The sequence below is a fragment of the Mesoplodon bidens genome (assembly GCF_964165515.1).
Source record: "Mesoplodon bidens genome assembly, chromosome: 4".
In the NCBI taxonomy this organism is placed as follows: Eukaryota; Metazoa; Chordata; class Mammalia; order Artiodactyla; family Ziphiidae; genus Mesoplodon; species Mesoplodon bidens.
In genome coordinates, this window is record NC_138160.1 from 58708921 (window position 1) to 58730177 (window position 21257).

Genomic DNA, 21257 nt, shown 5'->3' on the forward strand with positions numbered 1-21257 from the left:
GAAATAGAGACTAAAAAGATCAATGAAACTAAGAGCTGGTTCTTTGAAAAGGTAAACAAAATTGACAAACCTTTATCTAGACTCACCAAGAAAAAAGGAGGGCTCAAATAAAACCAGAAATGAAGGAGGAGCTGTTATAACTGATACCACTGAAATACAGAGATTCATAAGATACTACTATGAACAATTATATGCCAACAAATTGCCAACAACCTACAAGAAATGGATACATTTCTAGGAACATACAGTCGGCTTTCCAATACTGAATCATGAAGAAGTAGAAAATATGAATAGATTACTAGTAAGGAGATATGAATCCGTAATCAGGAACCTTCCAACAAACAAAAGTCCGGGATCAAATGGTTTCACTACCAAAGTCTACCAGACACTAAAAGAATTATAGCAATTCTTCTCAAACTCTTCCCAAAAAATAGAAAAGGAAGGAACACTTCCAAACTCATTTTATGAGGCCAGCATTACCCTGATACCAAAACCAGACAAGGACACTACAAGAAAAAATTACGGGCTGATATCCCTGATGAACATAGATGCAAAAATCCTCAACAAAATATTAGCAAACAAACTGCAACAATACATTAAAAGGGTCATACACCATGATCAAGTGGGATTTAGTCCAGGGATGAAAGGATGGTTTGACATCCAGAAATCAAGCAACGTGATACACCACATTAACAAATGAAGATGGAAATCGTATGATCATCTCAGTGGATTACAGAAAAAACATTTGACAAAATTTAAACATCCATTTATGATGAAAATTCCCAACACAGTGGGTATAGAGGGAACATACCTCAACATAATAAATGCCATATATGACAAGCCTATAGCTAATATGCTCAGTGGTGAAAATCTGAAAGATTTTCTTCTAAGATCAGGAACAAGACAAGGATGCCTACTCTCACCACTTTTATTCAACATAGTATTAAAGTTCTAGCCAGATAAATTAGGCAAGAAAAAGAAAAGGCATCCAAATTAGAAAGGAAGAAGTAAAATAGTCACTCTTTGCAGATGACATATGTAGAATACCTTTAGACTCCATAAGAAAAAAAACTCAGAATACTGAGTAATAAATGAATAAACTGAATAATAAATGAATTCAGTAATGTTGCAAAATACAAAATATATAAAAATCTGTTGTGTTTCTATATACTAATAATGAACTAGCAGAGGAAATTAAGAAAATGATCCCATTTACAATTGCATCAAAAAGAATAAAATACTTAGGAATAAATTCAACCACAGAGGTGAAAGACCTGTACACTGAAAACTATAAGACAGTGATGAAAGAAATTAAAGACAAAACTAAATGAAAAGATACTCCATGCTCATCGATAGAATTAAAATTGTTAAGATATCCATACCACCCAAAGCAATCACAGGTTTAATGCAAAAACTGTTAAAATTCCACTGGCAGTTTTTCACAGGAGTAGAATAAACTATCCTAAAATTTGTATGGAATCACAAAAGACCCCAAATAGCCAAAGCAATCTTGAGAAAGAACAAAAAGCTAGAGGCATCACGCTCCCTGATTTCAAACCATATGACATAGGTATAGTAATCAAAAGATGGTATTGGCAAAAAAAAGACACATAGATCAATGGAACAGAATAGAGAGTTCAGAAATAAACCCACACATACATGATCAATTAATTTATGACAAAAGGAGCCAAGAATAAATAAACATTGGGGAAAGGACAGTCTCTTCAATAAACAGTATTGGGAAGATGTTAAAAAAAAATAGTATTGGGAAAACTAAATAGCCACATGCAAAAGAATGAAACTAGACTACTGTATTACACAAAAATTGACTCAAAGTGGATTAAAGACTTGAATGCAAGACCTGAAACCCTGAAACTCATAGAAGAAAACAGGTGGTAAGGTTCTTAACATCAGCCTTGGTGATCATTTTCTGGATTTGACTCCAGAAGCAAAGGCAACAAAAGCAAAATTAAACAAGCAGGACTACATTAAACTAAAAAGCTTCTGCACGACAAAGAACATCAACAAAACGGAAAGGCAATGTACTGAATGGGAGAAGATTATTTGCAAACAATATATCTGACAAGGGGTTAATATCCAAAATATATAAAGAACATACAACTCAATAGCAAAACAAACAATCTGATTTTAAAAGTGGACAGAGGATCTTTATAGACATTTTTCCAAAGAAAACATACAGATGGCCAAAAGATACATGAAAAGTTGCTCACCATCACTGATGGTCAGGAAATGCAAACCAAAACCACAATAAGCTGTCATCTCACACCTGTGAGAATCGCTGTCATCAAAAAGACAAGGATGTAGAGAAAAGGGAGCCCTTGTGCACTGTTGGTGGGAATGTAAATTGATGTAGCCACTATGGAGGACACTTTGGAGGTTCCTCAAAAAATTAAAAATAGAACTACCATATGATCCAGCAATTCCGCTTCTGGGTATTTATCCGAGGAAAATGAAAATACTAACTTGAAAAGATTTTTGGACCCCAGTGTTCATTGCAGTGTTATTTACAGTAGCCAAGATATGGAAAAACCCAAATGTTCACCAATAAATGAATGGATAAAGAAGATTTGCTGCATATATACAATGGAATACTATTCAGCCATTAAAAAAGAAGGAAACCTTGCCATTTGCAACCACATGGATGGACCTCGAGGGCATTATGCTAAATGAAATGAGTCAGAAAGGGAAGACAGAGATCGTATGATCTCACTTATGTGTGGAATCTAAAAAACAAACAAACCAGACCAAGTTCATAGGTACAGAGAACAGATTGGTGGTTGCTAGAGGCGCAGGGGGTTAGGAGTGGGTGAAATGGATGAAGGGGGTCAAAAGTTACAGACTAATTGGTTATAAAATAAATAAGTGATGGGGATGTAATGTACAGCATGGTGTCCAAAGTTAATAATACTGTATTGCGTATTTCAAAGTTGCTAAGAGTATATTTTAAAAGTTCTCACCACAGGAAAAAAAATACTTTGTATGTATGGTGACAGAGGGTAACTAGACTTACTGTGGTGATCATTTCACAATGTATATAAATATCAAATTACTACACTGTACACCTGAAACTAATATAGTGTTACATGTCAATTATACTTCAATTAAAAACATTTTTTTAAAGATCTGTTACAGCATCCTTTCCTGTAGCTACAATGAAGACACAAAAATTTTTCTTAAACTAGTTAAGAAACATAACATCATCTCTGCTGCCTTGAATATAGTTAGAATGGTATACTTTACTTAAAGGAAGACTCGTATTCTAGAAAGCGTAGCTGTTCTAACTTAGCTTATAAATTTAATGTGATCCTGATCAGAAACTCAGTGGAGGTGTTTATATATTTGTGTCTGGAGACTTGACAGTATTTTCAAGTTCTCAGAAGAATAAAGCTCGGAAAATTAAGTTAAGAAACGTTTTAAACAGCAATGTGGAGTAATGTTTTAGTTTTAATGGGAAAACTTTGTAAGCCAACAGTATTTAAAATAGTTTGGAACTGGCACAACAATAGATGGCCAGATGAATGAAACAGATTAGAGTATCCAGAAATAGATCTAAGAATAAATGGAAAATTCTTTCTATGACAAAGTAGCATTTCAAGACAATGTGGAAATGATGAATTTTTCAGTAAATGATACTGGGGCAGCAGGCTGGAGATTTGGGGAAAAAAATTCAGCTGAATCCCTAGCTCATACCTTTAACCAGAATAAAATCTGCATGTATCAAAGGTTTAATAATAATAAATGAAGCCATAAAGATATGAAAATAAAGCATGGATGAATATATATGTATGTATGTGGGTATGTATGCATGTGTGTTGTGTATGTGTTGTAAATGTTTATTACATATTTTAATCTTGAAGTGTGGAAGACCTTTCTGAATACAATAACAAAACCCAGGAGTCATGCAATAAGAGAATGAGATACTTGAGACAAAAAGAAAGAAATACGTGTGTTTATAAGATGTTTGGTTAAAACACACAAACCCTTAAACAGAATCAGTATTTAATCTGAAGGAAAAGCATGTGTAATATTGTAAGACAGACCAAAAGGTTTACTCCAAAGAGCCCTTATAAATTAGAAATAAAAGATGAATAACTCAGTATCTAACTTATGGAAAGATGCTCCATGTCAGTAGTAATCAGAACAATGAATATTAAGACAACAGTGAGATAGCAGTTTTAGTCCTCATTAGATTGACAAAAATGAAAAAGACTGCTCCATTAGGAGAGGTGTGACCACTTGTTGATAGGAGTACAAATTAATAGAACCTCTTAGAAGGTAACTCTGTTAGATCATTGAGTATATGTAACCTTTAACTCAACAATTCCAGTTCCAGAAATCTGTTCTTTGGAAATCACACAAATTAGACGGTGGGGGTGGTGGGGGGAAGGTAGAAAGGATATTCACTGCAGCATTGCTTGGAAACCACCTAAGTACACATCCACAGAGGAAGAGATTGATTAAATTAATTATTGTGGCCATTTAAAAGAATGAGACAGATCTACGTTTGCATCCCTAGAAAATTTGGAAGTATATGTACCATGATGTTAACAGTGGGGAGTAAGACTAACACCACACACAAAAATTAACTCAAAATGGATTCGAGACCTAAATGTAAGACCAGACACTATAAAACTCTTAGAGGAAAACATAGGAAGAACACTCTGACACAAATCACAGCAAGATCTTTTTTGATTCACCTCCTAGAGTAATGGAAATAAAAACAAAAATAAACAAATGGGACCTAATGAAACTTAAATGCTTTTGCACAGCAAAGGAAACCATAAACAAGGTGAAAAGACAACGCTCAAAATGGGAGAAAACATTTGCAAACGAATCAACGTACAAAGGATTAATCTCCAAAATATATAAATAGCTCATGCAGCTCAATATTAAAAAAACAAACAACCCAATCCAAAAATGGGCAGAAGACCTCAATAGACATTTCTCCAAAGAAGACATACAGCTGGCCAAGAAGCACATGAAAAGCTGCTCAACATCACTAATTATTAGAGAAATACAAATCAAAGCTACAATGAGGTATCTATCACCTCACACCAGTTAGAATGGGCATCCTCAGAAAATCTACAAACAACAAATGCTGGAGAGGGTGTGGAGAAAAGGGAACCCTCTTGCACTGCCTGTGGGAATGTAAATTGATACAGCCACTATGGAGAACGGTATGGAGGTTCCTTAAAAAACTAAAAATAGAATTACCATATGACCCAGCAATCCCACTACTGGGCGTATACCCAGAGAAACCATAATTCAAAAAGACACATGTACCCCAATGTTCATTGCAGTACTATTTACAATAGCCAGGTCATGGAAGCAACCTAAATGCCCATCAACAGACAAATGGATAAAGAAGATGTGGTACATATATACAATGGAATATTACTCAGCCATAAAAAGGAACGAAATTTAGTCATTTGTTGAGACATGGATGGATCTAGAGACTGTCATACAGAGTGAAGTAAGTCAGAAAGAGAAAAATACCGTATATTAACACACATATGTGGAACCTAGAAAAATGGTACAGATGAACCAGTTTGCAGGGCAGAAATTGAGACACAGATGTAGAGAACAAACGTATGGACACCAAGGAGGAGAAGTGGTGGTGGTGGGATGAATTGGGAGATTGGGATTGACATGTATACACTGATGTGCATAAAATGGATGACTAATAAGAACCTGCTGTATAAAAAAAAATTTTTTAATTAAAAAAAGTGGGGAGTAAGAATGCCAAGAGATAAATTTCCTATTTCATATATTTATGTCTTATTTGAATTTTTAATAGGATAATTGTATTAAAATGGCTTATGTTTCTAGTAAATAAATACTTTAAAGAATAAAAAGTGCTGCCACTTAACGTTGGCTTAAAGTTTATTCCAAGTATTTATCATTCATTCAGCAAATATTTATTATTCAGTGCTTGCTAATTGCTGTGAGTAGCACAGGGAAATAGACAGTAAACATAGTAAGTAAATAATGTATGTTGTGCTATGGAGAAAGGAAAGTCTGCAGAGTAAGGTAAGGAAGAGTGAAAATACAGTTTTCAATGTAATAGATCTCATTGAAAAGGAGTAAGTCATTTGAGCAGGGAACTGAAGAATTGGAAGGAATTGCACCATTTACTGTAGTTCATGTGATTAAAATTAAACATTTCAAGATGGAAGTATTCTAACTCCAGGCTTGCAGAACTGCGTGGCGATCCAGTTTTTCTAACTGTTTTAAGTCTGAATTCTTAAAAAGAATCTCAGAATTCTATGTTGAATGTTGAGAGGTTCTCAAACATTACATGCATAAATAAGAATCACGTAACACGCTGATTTCTGTGCCCTGTACCTAAGCAGTTGAATCAGATCTTCTGCATTTGGAAGGCAGCTATACTAATCCCTATACCACCAGTGCCTCCAGATTTTCTGCATTTGGAGCCAGTGGAATGTGCATTTTAAACAAGCACCACAGAAATTTTGATGTAAATAGTCCCAGGTCCACACTTACGCCTTTGAGATGAGCCTGCTTCACTCCGCCTAGCAAAAGACAGCTCCCTCATTATTTTTGAATGTGTGAGCTCTTGTGTTCAAGTATATGTCGTTAACATGACTTGTTTACTTTTTTAGGTCAAAGGCAATTGTTTGTTTTTTTCTCTCTTTAAAGGTATCATCAAATGGTATCCAGTCCACTCCTCTAAATCTTGCAACATATTGGAAATGTAGTGCTGGCACCACAGATCTTAGAGTGGATTATAAGTACAACCCAGAAGCTATGGCGGCACCAAGTGTGCTTTCCAATGTACAGGTGGTCGTACCAGTGGATGGAGGAGTCACAAACATGCAGTCCCTTCCCCCTGCAATATGGTAAATTAAGTAGATTTCTGAATTCCCACTAAGTTTCTGTTGCAATCCCTGAGTCTTAGAACCTAAGTTCTGAAAGTTGTCTTACAAGGTAGTGTATTTTCCCAAAGAAACCATGCTATAAAAGGTACTGTACATTTTACTAGTCAAGCTACAGTAGCCGCAACCCAAAATAAACAAACTAGTCTTGCTGTCCCCACCCAGACTCGAATGATTCAATACAACCTTACCCTTAGGCAAAGTATGTCATTTCTCTAAACTTTCTTTTTTTTCGTTTTAAAAATAAAGATATTATTTTATAGGATTAAATATAGCATCTAGCATATCTATAGGAATACCTATCTGGTTAGTCTTTAGTATTAGTTTTTACATCTCTTAACTACCTCTCTTGTTCCCTCCATTAATATTAGTATAGACTCTAACCACTCTTCGTTTATATTTGCTTCACCGTTTAGTAATAAAACTGTGTTTTCCTTGAGTAATGAAGATACTGGGTCACCTATGCATTGTTTTCCTTTCTCTGATCAGTAGAAATGAAAAGAATTTACATAATTTGGTAAATATCCATTTATAAAGATAATAGTATTATATTTATATTACTCATAAACACATTTTCACCAGGTGATACTATTCAAAGTAAATCTAGCACCATAGTTCTAGTGAAATATTTAAAATGTATTTATTGACTGTTAACTTATGTACAAGGTACTATTCTAGACACATTATCTGAAAACATTTGTTCTTACAGGAATGCAGAACAGATGAAAGCCTTTTGGAAACTCTCTGGTATTTCAGAAAAATCAGAAAATAGAGGTAAGTGTGTGCATGTTTTTTTCGTTGTTTATAATGTGATGTCACATGGATTTTTTCGGCATGTTTATGGAAAATTTTCTCCTGGAATTTCATGCCTTCAATTCTAAAACTGACCACTAGGTGGAAGTTAATACCTTATAATAAGAGTGGACCAGTTGAGATTCAGAACACATTTTTTTCTTCTAGATTGAATATGCTTTCTCTGAGAAAAATAATATTTTGCTATAGCTTTATAAATATTATATAAATGCTTATGTTCACATGCTACCATTAATAGAAGATACCTAATAAATTAAATTTATAGAACTCTAGGTAACCTGATAATTGAAACTGAAAACTAATTGATACTAATTAACACACTCTTTAGCTCATTCTTGGGGTCCTCCTGGCCTCCCAGAAATCATGCAGAAGCTTCCCGGCCTTAAAAAGCCCCTCTGTCTTTTCTCTGTCAGGAGAACCTTACCTTGGTCATTTCCCCTTATTAAAACTAACCATCAACAGCCTTTAATTCTGTGACCATTATTTTAAGGAGAAGCAAGTTAATTGCCTCCTCCCACCATGTCCGCATCTGTGTTCCCAATGCAAAGAAAAAGTCTCTGCGAGTTGGTTGATCACTCCTAGTATATCCCCTAACTCAATTTAGAATACAATTCCCAGGACAGTCAAGACTAACTTTTTTTTTTAATTTATTTATTTTTGGCTGTGTTGGGTCTTTGTTGCTGCGCACGGGCTTTCTCTGGTTGTGGCGAGAGGGGGCTACTCTTCATTGCGGTGTGCGGGCTTCTCATTGCGGTGGCTTCTCTTGTTGTGGAACACGGGCTCTAGGCGCGCAGGCTTCAGTAGTTGCAGCATGCGGGCTTAGTAGTTGTGGCTTGTGGGCTCTAGAGCACAGGCTCAGTAGTTGTGGCACACGGGCTTAGTTGCTCCACAGCATGTGGGATCTCCCCGGACCAGGGCTTGTCCCCTGCATTGGCAGGCAGATTCTTAACCAGTGTGCCACCGGGGAAGCCCAAGTCTTTAACATTTTATTTGTAGTTTCTCTTAATCAAAGGAGAGTTCTCCTGCCCTCTTTTGAATGCCTAATTAATCTCCAGTTACTTTTCCTATTCAGTAGCGTTTTTTGGCATTTCAAGTTTTGCTCAGCTTTTTCCTTTTAAACATTTTAAGCATAATGTGATCAAAATGTAAAACATATCATCAGTAGTTTTTCTCATAGGTATTTCTGCATAAAAGTCCAGGAACATACCTCGTATTGTCTGTTCATTCAGACCTGCTGTGCTGAACCAGACTTTTACTACTAGAGAACAACACATTGTATGAAATAACCTAGCTAATCTCTAGTTCCTTTGTTCCTGTTTGGTACTTAAAGGTTGCCTATTTTCAAGGGTAAACTGTACTGATTTTTTACTCTAACTGTATGGCTATGGGAGACAAAACTGAAATTCCTAGTTGAAACTGGAAGTAAACCAGAAATGCTACTTGAATTGAGAGTTTACAACCAGTTAGCCAGGAAGAAAGGGTATATTTTCCCCATATTTAATGAAACAGTATTACTGTAAATATTTACCAAGAAGGGAGTTTGTTCTCTTAAAAATAAGACACAAATTTTCTAACCAGATATATTAATAGTTTCCCTCTGCTGTTCAGGTATCAGAGTGTCTATGTGAGGAAATGGAAACATCTTATAAATGTGGTTCTGAGTTGGTTAGTCAGCCTTTAAAAAAAAAATCTCCAAATTAGAATACTGTAAAACAGAAATCTATTTCTATTTTGCCTTTATGCCCAGAAGAGGGACAGGAAATAATTCTAAAGTTTAAGGATTGCCAAAGTGGCTGCTCTTGGCCTGTGGTGGAACTTTCACAGAATTGAATTTTGCATATCAAGAACTGTAAAAGTTTAAGGAGGGCTTGGGCAAGCGTTAAGAATTATACAGCAGTTCATCTTCCCAATTGATCTGTGCCACCAGGTACAATAGTATAGGATGGGTCATAGTTATATTTTCTTCCAGATTTCTCTCTGTAGTGTTCAGCTTCTGTGCGGGGAATCACAGAATGTCACTCCTACTGTCCAGCAGTTCTTTCCCCAGCCAGAAACCCGGGAATCCTCCTAGGCTCCTCCTCCTTTTCACCCCTTGATTTCAACTCTTAAATATCGTTCAAATTCATTCCTTTCTTTCCTTTCCCTTAGCCTAGTTCAGATCCCCTTTTCCTGTCACCTAGAATCCTAGACTATTTTATTGACCTTCAGGTGGTTTCCCTACATTGCATCTTGTACCTTTCTGCCCTTCTAAGAGACTTACCTGAAATGTTTGTCTTCCATATCTTAGGTGGTTCCTTATGGTTATTTCTTCTGGTGGTTTGTAAAGATATTTAGAGCTCGTTCCTTGCTGCCAGTCTAGTCTCCTCTTCTGCCACTCTCTTCCACCTGTACCCTCTTCTCCAGCTCTTCTGATGTAGGTGTAACTCTCTTAAATGCGTCATGCTCTGTCAGGTCTCCCATCTCTACCTGTAGTCACCTTTGCCTGAGATACAGGCCTGTCATCCCCACACCATTTTATGTGCCCATAGCTTTTTTTTTTTCTTAACATTTAGCATGTTAAGAAAATAGCATTTTCTTAGCATTTATAATATTCATAATTATTTACTATTTATGCCACAGTTAGACTGAGTTATGCTGAATAAATGGTTATATTGAAAAGAAAGCCCCTCAGACATAATTGGCATGATGTTAGACCAGTTAAATTTCAAAACAAAGGGTGTTAGCATATGGTATTTGTTTTTCTCTTTCTGACTTACTTCACTCTGTATGACAGACTCTAGGTCCATCCACCTCACTACAAATAACTCAATTTCGTTTCTTTTTATGACTGAGTAATATTCCATTGTATATATGTGCCACATCTTCTTTATCCATTTATACACTACCAAACGTAAAATAGATAGCTAGTGGGAAGCAGCTGCATAGAACAGGGAGATCAGCTCCGTGCTTTGTGTCCACCTAGAGGGGTGAGATAGGGAGGGTGGGAGGGAGACGCAAGAAGAAGGAGATATGGGGATATATGTATATGTATAGCTGATTCACTTTGTTATAAAGCAGAAACTAACACACCATTGTAAAGCAATTATACTCCAATAAAGATGTTAATATATATATATATATATATATATATATATATATATATATATATATATATATATATATATATATATGCGGGGGGAAAAAAAGAAGGGTGGATACAAAATAGTAATGTTGATACAGCTCTTCCCAGTCTTAGCTGTCTTAGCTTCTTTACCTCTCCCGCCCATGATATGGTAGTCAGCAGTCCTTTTCTTTTGACTTTATTCCCACTCATCCCTTCTAGGGCTTCCTTCTGAGCGGCCCTCAGACTTGTCTTTTGACTCATTTCAACATGCATATAGCATAGGAATCTCAATAGTAAATGCCTCTGAAGATTATTATTAATTAAGTCAAAGAGAAGCATGGATGAAGATTACTTAATGAAAATTCAGATTCACTGAATAAAGTCTGATTTGGAAACAGGACATTGATTTGTTTGCTGTACACATTTCACGAATTTGGCATAGGACAGACACAGTTCAGCTTACTTGCTCATTTGCCTTTTTTGGTGTGAAATATATTATCCTGTATAAGTTCTTTGTTCTTTTCCTTGTAGGTTCTGGGTCCCTCAGAGCAAAATTTGATCTTTCAGAAGGACCCAGTAAACCCACAACACTTGCAGTGCAATTCCTCAGCGAGGGAAGTACCCTCTCAGGAGTAGATATTGAACTTGTAGGCACTGGCTATAGGCTTTCCTTAGTAAAGAAGCGGTTTGCCACTGGTAAGTTGGGAGATTTCAAGCTTTATAATGTACATGGGAAACATTTGTATTCTAACATTTACTAAATGACTGTCAAGTAGTTTATAGTCTAAAGGCATGGAAATTTTTTCTTTGACCTTTGGTACAAGGTGCCAGATAGAGACAGACACACCTGGGAGAGAGAGTACTCATGGTCAGTTTAGCTGAACACCTGTGATCTGATTCTAATGTATTGTAAACAGCAGATGGGAACTGGGGTTTGTATCTGTAACCACAGTGAAAATATTCTCCTTCGAGTTCATTTGAAATTATAATTGCAAAGGTCTGCTTGGTGTTTTTCAGGACGATACTTGGCAGATTGTTGATGGACCTGGGAAGGTGGTTGGCTCAAGGGAGTAGTACAAACCTGCCATTCTGCATTATCTGTTCTTTCCAAACACTATTCTAACTTGTATTATGTCTTTAAGAGCTGACTACAAACATTAAATTGCACTTTTGAAGTGAGTCATCGAAAGAAATAGCACTGAAATGATTTTCAACGCTGTAAATGATAAACTGCAATATTCAGGAAACACATTTATTCAGATTGTCAGTAAAATGAAGTTTTTATAGGCTGAAATTTTAAATTATCTTCAGTGTCTGTGGTTATAGTGTAATATCAGGCCTGAAATTTCAGGAGAGCAAGCACAAAATAATTTAGCTTTCCATAAGTTTTTAGAGTCAGAGATAATTTTGAAATTTTATAAGTTTTGATATTGAATGGATACAGACAGAACGTGAATTCTGAGTTTTGGATAATGTTCATTTATAACACTCAATCAAATTGAGTTTTGTGCCATAATCAGACCAGAGTCCAAGGTGTTTGCAAAATCTATAATTTGATTCTCATATAAACATATTAATAAAGTGTAAATGGTGTTTTATATGATTTTTTTTAATCCTCAAGTGCAATGTGTTTTAAAATAAGCTTGCAAAAGACAGCAGAGAAATTTACTTCTGCAGTTAACTTTATAGAAGTTGTGATTGTTTTGATGAATTAATGCTGTAGATTTAATTTATTTTTATATGGATTGCATAATGTGTGCCTTGTAAAACAATAACAAAACCCAGAAATGTGCCTATCTAGTTTGTGTTCATTAATGTGCCTCACTTTTTTCCTAACAGTCTGGATCTTCTATTCGGAATCTTAAAGTAGTCAAGGATTTTTACAAGATAATTGCAATTTTCATAAATACCTTTGGCCGCAATTGGGAAGGGAGTTCAGAATAACTAAAGGACAATTTATACTTAAGAACCCTGGCTCGCTTCTTTAGTGATACACTGTAGCCACTAGAGAAATAACTAATGGCATATGTTTACAGGGGAAAAAATTACCTTCAGATATTCCACCTTAACCTCATCAGAAAGTTCTGCAAAGCTGTAATGATAAATTGGTAACTGGTATTTTAACTCTCCATTTAACATTTCCCTTCACTCTGTTATTGGAAATCTGTACATTTCCTGAATGTGTTGTGAGCATGAATTTTGTAGTAGTTTGTGAGGAACACTTTAGAAAAGATTAGTTTTGGCATTTTCAACAATTGGAAAAATTACCGATTTGTATGTTCTTGTTCTTACTTAATTGCCACCTGCTAAAAATAGGGAAATTATTTGAAATGATGGATTGGGTTAAGCATTTCTTAATATTACTAATATTAAATAGTAAAAATCCTAACTTTATAGCAAATCCTGATTAATTGAAGGAATTAAATATTTTGGACACAGTTTCATAATTTACAAATGGGAAATTTATTTGTAAGTACCAGTGTCCTGCATTTTGCATAGAAGTAATAAAATGTGTTATATATGATAATTTATATAAAACCACTAATTGTTCTGTTAAGCTTTACAGAAAATAAAACCCCTCCTACTAGACATTTATGTAACATCTTGCTATATTAAATACAGCAGAAAATCTACTCATTAGTAATATATGTAACACAATATGTGCTTTTTAATATATCCATGTTAGCCCAATTCTACATTTAGATTTGACTAAAGCAGTACATAAGAGAATTTGCTAAAATTTTCATCTTTACTAAATAGTGGACAAAATTAGAATTTCTAACTTATATTGTACTCTTTTAAATGCCAATTACAGTCCCTTACTGGAATCTTAACTGTAACTGCTTTGCAGTCAAACTGCTTTTATTGGGCAGTTAATGTTTTATTGTTGGAACTTAGACACCATTATACTCACCATGTTTGTTTTTAATCAAGTATTACCTTACAGTGTACAAACTAGTGAAATGGTTAAACTTCTGCACTTTCCTAATTACCACAGTCTTCATACCAAGTGCTGATACATAAATTTGTATTGGGTGCAGGTTACAATTTTGAAGCCATATGAGTTTATATTGATTTTTTCATTTAAAAATCCACTAATGGTGTAAAAAAGACCAATAGATTTTCAATCGGAAATGTATTTAGCAAGCTGGTTCTTGCTTATGTATAGGATAAACTTTGTAGCTGCCTCTTTAACCAAGAACTTGTAAACACAGAACTCTAACAAATGTGAGTTTTTAAGAATTGTTATTTACTACTTTGAGTTGTAATTAGAACAAGGCAAATCTTACAAAATTTTGTAAATATTTTTGATTTTTTCATAAAAATGTAAATTTTACATAAAAGTTGTGCCCTTAATAAACATGTAATATATAATTTATCAGTTGGTTTGTGTGTTCTTGTACTCTTGTTTATAGTAATAATAGCTATATCATAGACTTTAGGACAAGGCAAGCTAGGTAAGCAATGAATAATTGGTGTTGAACTTTGTATCACCATTTAGACAGGCATATAGATTGGTCTCTTATTTAGTTTTAACTGATCATATAGGAAAACTTCATTTGGACTATAACCCAAAAGTATAGAAATTGTTTAATAAGGATTATTTTTATTTGTTTCTAAATATACTTAAATTGATGTTAAGCTTTAGCAAAGACTTTCCTCCTGACAAGTTGCTTAGGAACACAGCGTTACTCAGTTTTAAAACCATACTCTTTCAAGGAGGTAATCAGGAACATCAAGCCTCTCAGAAACCAGCGCATTTAGAAAGGAGCAAAAAAAGGAATTGGAGGGCTTCCCTGGTGGCGCAGTGGTTGGGAGTCCGCCTGCCGATGCGGGGGACACGAGTTCGTGCCCCGGTCTGGGAGGATCCCGCATGCCGCGGAGCGGCTGGGCCCGTGAGCCATGGCCGCTGAGCCTGCGTGTCCGGAGGCTGTGCTCCACAACGGGAGAGGCCATGGCAGTGAGAGACCCACGTACAGCAAAAAAAAAAAAAAAAAAAAAAAGGAATTGGAAAAAAATTTCATCCTAAATATTGAAAATTTTGCTAAATCTATGTCATGAAAAGGAGCAGTTTAGTTCATCTAGGTCAGGTTGGGGAACCTGTGTACCAAACAGGTAGCACTCTTACCATTCATACCATAGGCTTATCTTTTTTCTTAATTATTCTCTTTTTCCACTTGCACTGCTCCCACCTGTTCAGAGTGAATGATGCTAGCTGCTGTGATAAATAAGATCCCGGGAACTTAACACTGTAAACTAGTATGTTGCTCACGTCATGGTTCTAAGGAGGTTGGAGGAGGAGCCCTGCTCCATACAGTAATTCAAGGACACAGGCTCCCTCCATTTTTGTGACTCTGCTCAAAATCCTCTCCATTTGGCCGGTGGTTGGGGAAGGAAGGAAACTGGGAGTTTATGGGCCAGGTGCAGAGCTGGCGTCATGACCTTTGTTCACATTCCTCTAGCCAGAACTTGATCTGTGCTTCCAACTAACTAACTGCAAGGAAAGATGGGAAATACATAGTGTGCTTGTGTGCCTAGGAGGAGGAGAAAGCGTATTTTGACAAACACAGTAATCCTCTGGCATGCATCCTGCCCTTTCTCCATTTGGTCATCTTTCGTTATTCCTTCTCCTAAATGTGTGTTTAATGGTGTCTGTGGCTTTCAGTACTAAAGGTTCATTCCATCCTCTCTTGCTATATGTACATATTTTACCCCTATTTAAAAATATATCTGATTATTTCCATATTTCTTCTAATCATATATGATATTTATGATTATTTATGATAACTCAGAAACCACTGCTTATCTTTAGCATGCAGTGTTTCATCTGCCAGTAATTTTTTAACTGCAGGTAACAGAAAACAAAACTAAGAATGGTTTAAACAGATAAAGACAAGTTTTTTCCCACATCACGAAGTCTGCAAGTTTGTCTGTTGCTGGTATTGGACAGAACAAGTGATTCTTTTGGCTTTTTCCTTATGGTTGCAATATGGCTGCCACAGCTTCCAACTACATATTTACATCCAAAGCTGGGAGGGGGGCAGTTCCAGGTATATCTGTCCTTTTTGTCAGGAGATGTAAAGCTTTTCCAGCACATTTCTGCTTACTTCCTATTGGCCAGAATTGTGTTAAGAGGCAGAGAAAGCAAGTAGCCTTTATTTTTAAGTGAGTAAAGGAGAGGGGGCTGGGAATGGCTGAAGGTGAATTGGCCAGCAGGTCAGCCCCCAGATTTCTGACTAGTACAGGTGTATAGCATATTTCCAATTAAATCTCTGCACTTAGCCCAATCAATTTATTTGACAATTTTAACCCAGCAATGAGCAGGGTGAACTTGAGAAAGTATTCTAAATCTTCTCCATCTTTAGAAGAGTGAATCAGTGTAACTTTCCTAGAGAGCAATTTGAATTCAAAACCTTTAAAAACCTTATTTATCATTTAAACTGTAGTTCATCACTGTTGGGAATTTGTCACAAGAAAATAATAAGAAAGCAAAGATGTGTTTATTATATGAAAAAATTGGAAGGATTAAATGAGTTGATAGCTCCCATATAGTGATATACTATGTAGGTATTTAAAATAATCATGAATAAACAACAAGGTCCTGCTGTACAGCACAGGGAATACCTGTAATTAACCATAATGGAAAAGAATATGAAAAAGTATATGTATATGTATAACTGAATCACTTTGCTGTACATGAGAAACTAACAACATTGTAAGTCAACTTCAATTAATTAAAATAATCATGAAGGTTTATAGTCATTGATACGGAATATTGCCATGACATTGTTAGATGATAAAAGGTAATTCTTTTTTGTTTTAAAGTGCATACACCTAATGCAAAAACCTTTGTAAAAAATATGCACCAAGTTGTAATTCCTGGGTGATGGGGTTTTTACTTTCCACAGGATGTTTAATGTCCAAATTTCACTTTATTTTTTATAATGGCTAGGTATTACATTTACAATAAAAACTTTCTATTTTGAAAAGTAGTTTTAGAAATAGAGTGCAAGATGAACTTTATGTTGATGTAAATAATGTACAAGGATCTCTTTACATGAGGGTCTTCCCATTTTGATCACTGCCTTAGCCTTCCACTTGGTTCTACCAATATAACTACTTTGTTCTACCAATGTTAACTACTTTGTTTTGTATTGCTTATTAATGTATGGAAGTAGATTTCTGCTCTACTTTTTTCCTTTTTTGGGGGGCTCAAAGCTCAATGCCCTGATTTCTTTCTCCTAAGTGAATATAGTATCAATTCTTTTTTCTGCCCAAATTAATCTCTTTTAAAAAGTATGATCCAGAAAAGGGACAGAGGAAATATGTAAGTATGATGTGGTTAAGGCTGTCTTCAGGGTAGCTTTTGGCAAAATTAAGAGCCTTTTAAATTTCAGAAACTTGGATGTTATTGCCTCAATATCATCCCAATAAATAAGGTGGCATATAAGCTCTAGTATTTTCTATCCGAATTCTAGCAATTATCTCAGTAGTTCATATATCAAAGCATAGTATTCTGACCCCTCGGCCAATGCTTATTCTGACTACTAGTAGCAGACCTACTAACATTAGCATGAGTTGGAGGACAACCATTTAAACACCCATTTATCATTGGTCAACTAGCATCAATCTTTTATTTTCTTATTCTTTACTTACGCTACTCACAACCTTAACTGGAAATAATCTTCTAAAATGAAGAGTGTTTGTAGTTTATCACTCTGGTCTTATAAACCAGAAAAGGAGAAAAACCTCCCTCCAACATTAAGGAAGAAGCTCCAACTCCGCCATCAGAAATTCCACATAAACTATTCCCTGAAAGTTGCACATAAACAGTAAAATATTATTGTTATGTACTATGTCAGTATTAAAAACAAATTCTAGAGGATCCCATTGCTGTGTACTTTGTATATTAAATGACCTGCCCCATTACAATGTATTAGTACATACATACTTGATTGTATGATACATTGTATATATAATCATACACTGTTTACTCCATGTGTATGAGTACAAACTATGAATATTATATGATTATGTAGAATAAAATATTGTACAAATTCCATTAAGTCAAATCAACTCTAATCACCATACTTATCACAACCAACGACTTTCCTTAATCCCAAGCTTTGAGAAATAGGCAGCTTATCCCACAAACATGCCCCTCTTCTTGCTCTGGGCCCATAACATGGGGGTTTCTAGAACTGAACTGTATGTGGCATCTGGTTCTTAACTTCAGGACCATCTCATCTAAAATCTCTCAAGGTTTCCTCTTAAATGAGACATCTTGATGGACTAATGACTAATCATCCCATGTGCACACATAACTGTGGTGTCATCCATTTGATATTTTTAAATTTGGGGGCATGCTGTGACCCAGCTATGGCCATCTGAGGCCTTAGCACAGTCAGTCAACATCTAGCTGAGCCTATACTGAATATTATTTTACAGCATCAACAACCATAAGGTATTAGTGCTTAAAATACATAAGAAAATTGATAAAACACGTGTACATTCACATGTCCAAATAAAAATTAGCAAACTCCCCTTAGCCCCTGTAGACCTCAAAGTGTATATATTTAATACCAATCTTGACATTTCCAAAACAAGATTAAAATATAACAGTACACAAAAGCCTACTTTCCCTCATTCTATAAGAAATATCTAAATCACAAATTAAGACATATTTTAGCCAAGATTTTTAACAAAATGAAAATTTCAAACACCAAAAATTCTGACTTTAAACCTATGGACTAGAAAAACTTACTCCCTCTCCAGTAGTTTAAAATACTTCCACTAAACACTAGCATGCTACTTAAATTCACAAAATTTTGATGGACAGGGATCCCCTTACATCTAGCTTGTTACTGTAACTTAATAAAGAAAGGCACTAAAAGTGCCTAGATGAGTTTACTAAGTCCATAAACACATGGGTTTGGTCCCAGTCTTTCTATTAATTCTTAATAAAATTACACATGCAAGTATTCCACATCCAAGTGAGAAAGCCCTCTGGATCAACAATGATTAAAAGAAGTGGGCATCAGGCACATTAAAAAGTAGCTCATGACACCTAGATTAACCACACCCTGCAGGAAACAGCAGTGATAAAAATTAAGCCAGAAACAAAAATTTGACTAATTTATACTAACTCACTAGAGTTGGGAAATTTCATGCCAGCCACCAAGGTCATATGATTAACTCAAATTAATAAAATTTTCAGTATAAAGTATGTTAAAGATATTCTTATAATGAAGTTAAATTTTAATTAGGCTGTAAAAAGCTGCAGCTAAAATAAACTACAAAAATGACTTTAATATTCCTGATTACACGATAGCTAAGACTCATACTGGGATCTAATACTCCATTATGCTTAGTCCTAAACCCAAACAATTAGAACAAAATTATATGCCAGAGTACTACTTGCAATAGCGTAAAACTCAAAGGACTTGGTGGTGTTTTTTATCCCTCTAGAGGAGCCTTTTCTATAATCTATCGATGTAAATCCTGATAAACCTCGCCATTCCTTGCTAATACAGACTATCGCCATCTTCAGCAAACCCTAAAAAGGAGGCATAGTAAGCACAAACATCAACATAAAACTATTAGTTCAAGGTGTAGGCAGCCTATGGGGTAGAAAGAAATGGGCTACATTTTCTACTTTAAGAACATTAAATTTTACACAAAAGTGTTTATAAAATTAAAAACTAAAGGAGGATTTAGCAGTAAATTTAAAAATAGGCTTAATTGAGTTAGGCCATGAAGCATGCACACATAGATGGTCACCCTCCTCAAATACCGAAACCTATGTATACAACTTATTTATAACCATTTAACATCTAAGAGGAGACAGGTCAGTCAGAGGTAAGCATACTGGAAAGTGCTTGGACAGATCTAAGTGTAGCTTAAAATCATGTAGTTTACACCCACTAGATTTTCATCTTAAATGACCACTTTGAACCAAAACTAGCCCAAACTAATCAAGTTCAATTATAGTATATAAATTAAACATTTATTTACGAACAAAAGTATAGCGATAGAGATTTTAACTAGTGCTACAGACAAAGTACCATAAGGGAATGGGGAAAGAAGCATTTAAATGATTAAATAGCAAAGTTTACACCTTCTACTTTTTTTTTTTTTTTTTTTTTTTTTTTTTTTTTTTTTTTGTGGTATGCGGGCCTCTCACTGTTGTGGCCTCTCCCGTTGCGGAGCACAGGCTCCGGACGCGCAGGCTCAACAGCCATGGCTCACGGGCCCAGCCGCTCCGCGGCATGTGGGATCCTCCCAGACCGGGGCACGAACCCGTGTCCCCTGCATCGGCAGGCGGACTCTCAACCACTGCGCCACCAGGGAAGCCCTACACCTTCTACTTTTTGCATAATGATTTAAGTAGAACAATTTAAGAAAAAGAAGTCAAATGCCCCGAAGTAAGATGAAACCTATGAACAGTTTTTAAAGAACAAACTCATCTATGTAGCAGAATTATGAGATTTGTAGACAGGGGCGAAGAGCCTAATGAGCCTGGTGATAGTTAGTTATCCAGTACAGAATTTTGGTTCAACTTTAGGTTTCCTTAAGAAACAATTCTAACATAAATTTAAATATTAATCTAAATAGGTAGAGCCCTTTACATACAGGATATAGACTTCCTCAGAAGGAAGTTACTATTATATTAATAATATTGTTATCATTACTAATATCATAGTTATTGTCATCATAATATCATAGTTGGCCTAAAAGCAGCCACCAAATAAGAAAGCATTCAAGTCCAACAGTTTACTTATCTTAATTCCACCAATAAAAACTAACTCCTAACGTAATACTGGATCAATGTATCAACAGAAGCAATACTGTTAATATGAATAACAAGAATTATTTCTCCTCACATAAGATGATATCAGAATGGATAATCACTGATAGTTAAATATAAATTTAACCTAATAGTTATTTATTAAATCAGTTGTTAACCCAACACAGGTATGCGCTTAAGGAAAGATTTTTTAAAGTAAAAGGAACTCGCAAACACAAACCTTGCCTGTTTACCAAAACTATCACCTCTAGCATTTCTAGTATGAGAGGCACTGACTGCTCTGTGACAAATGTTTAATAGCCACTATGGTATCCAGACCACGCGAAGGTAACTTAATCATTTGTTCTTTAAATACGGACTTGAATGAACGGCCACACGAGGGTTTTACTGTCTCTTACTTTTTTTTTTTAATTCAAGTATAGTTGATTTACAATATTGTGCCAATCTTTGCTGTAGAACAAAGGGACTCAGTTTTTCACATATACACATTTTTTTAAATATTCTTTTCCATTATGGTTTATCCCAGGAGATTGGAGATATTTCCCTGTGCTATACAGTAAGACCTTGTTTATCCATTCAAACAGAAATGAAAAGAAAGCGGGAGTTGCAATGTATT

The 21257-nt window shown here is 35.4% G+C and overlaps 1 protein-coding gene across 1 annotated transcript in view; it reads left to right on the forward strand.

Annotated features, from left to right (window-relative positions):
* Window positions 1-14212, forward strand: part of FCHO2 (FCH and mu domain containing endocytic adaptor 2) — a 114791-nt gene extending 100579 nt beyond the window's left edge. The window contains exons 23-26 of the mRNA XM_081232420.1: window positions 6682-6881; window positions 7627-7691; window positions 11365-11529; window positions 11851-14212. Coding sequence (XP_081088546.1) covers window positions 6682-6881; window positions 7627-7691; window positions 11365-11529; window positions 11851-11873 — 453 coding nt within the window. The 3' untranslated portion in view covers window positions 11874-14212. The remainder of the gene's footprint in view (window positions 1-6681; window positions 6882-7626; window positions 7692-11364; window positions 11530-11850) is intronic.
* The last annotated feature ends 7045 nt before the right edge of the window (window positions 14213-21257 follow it).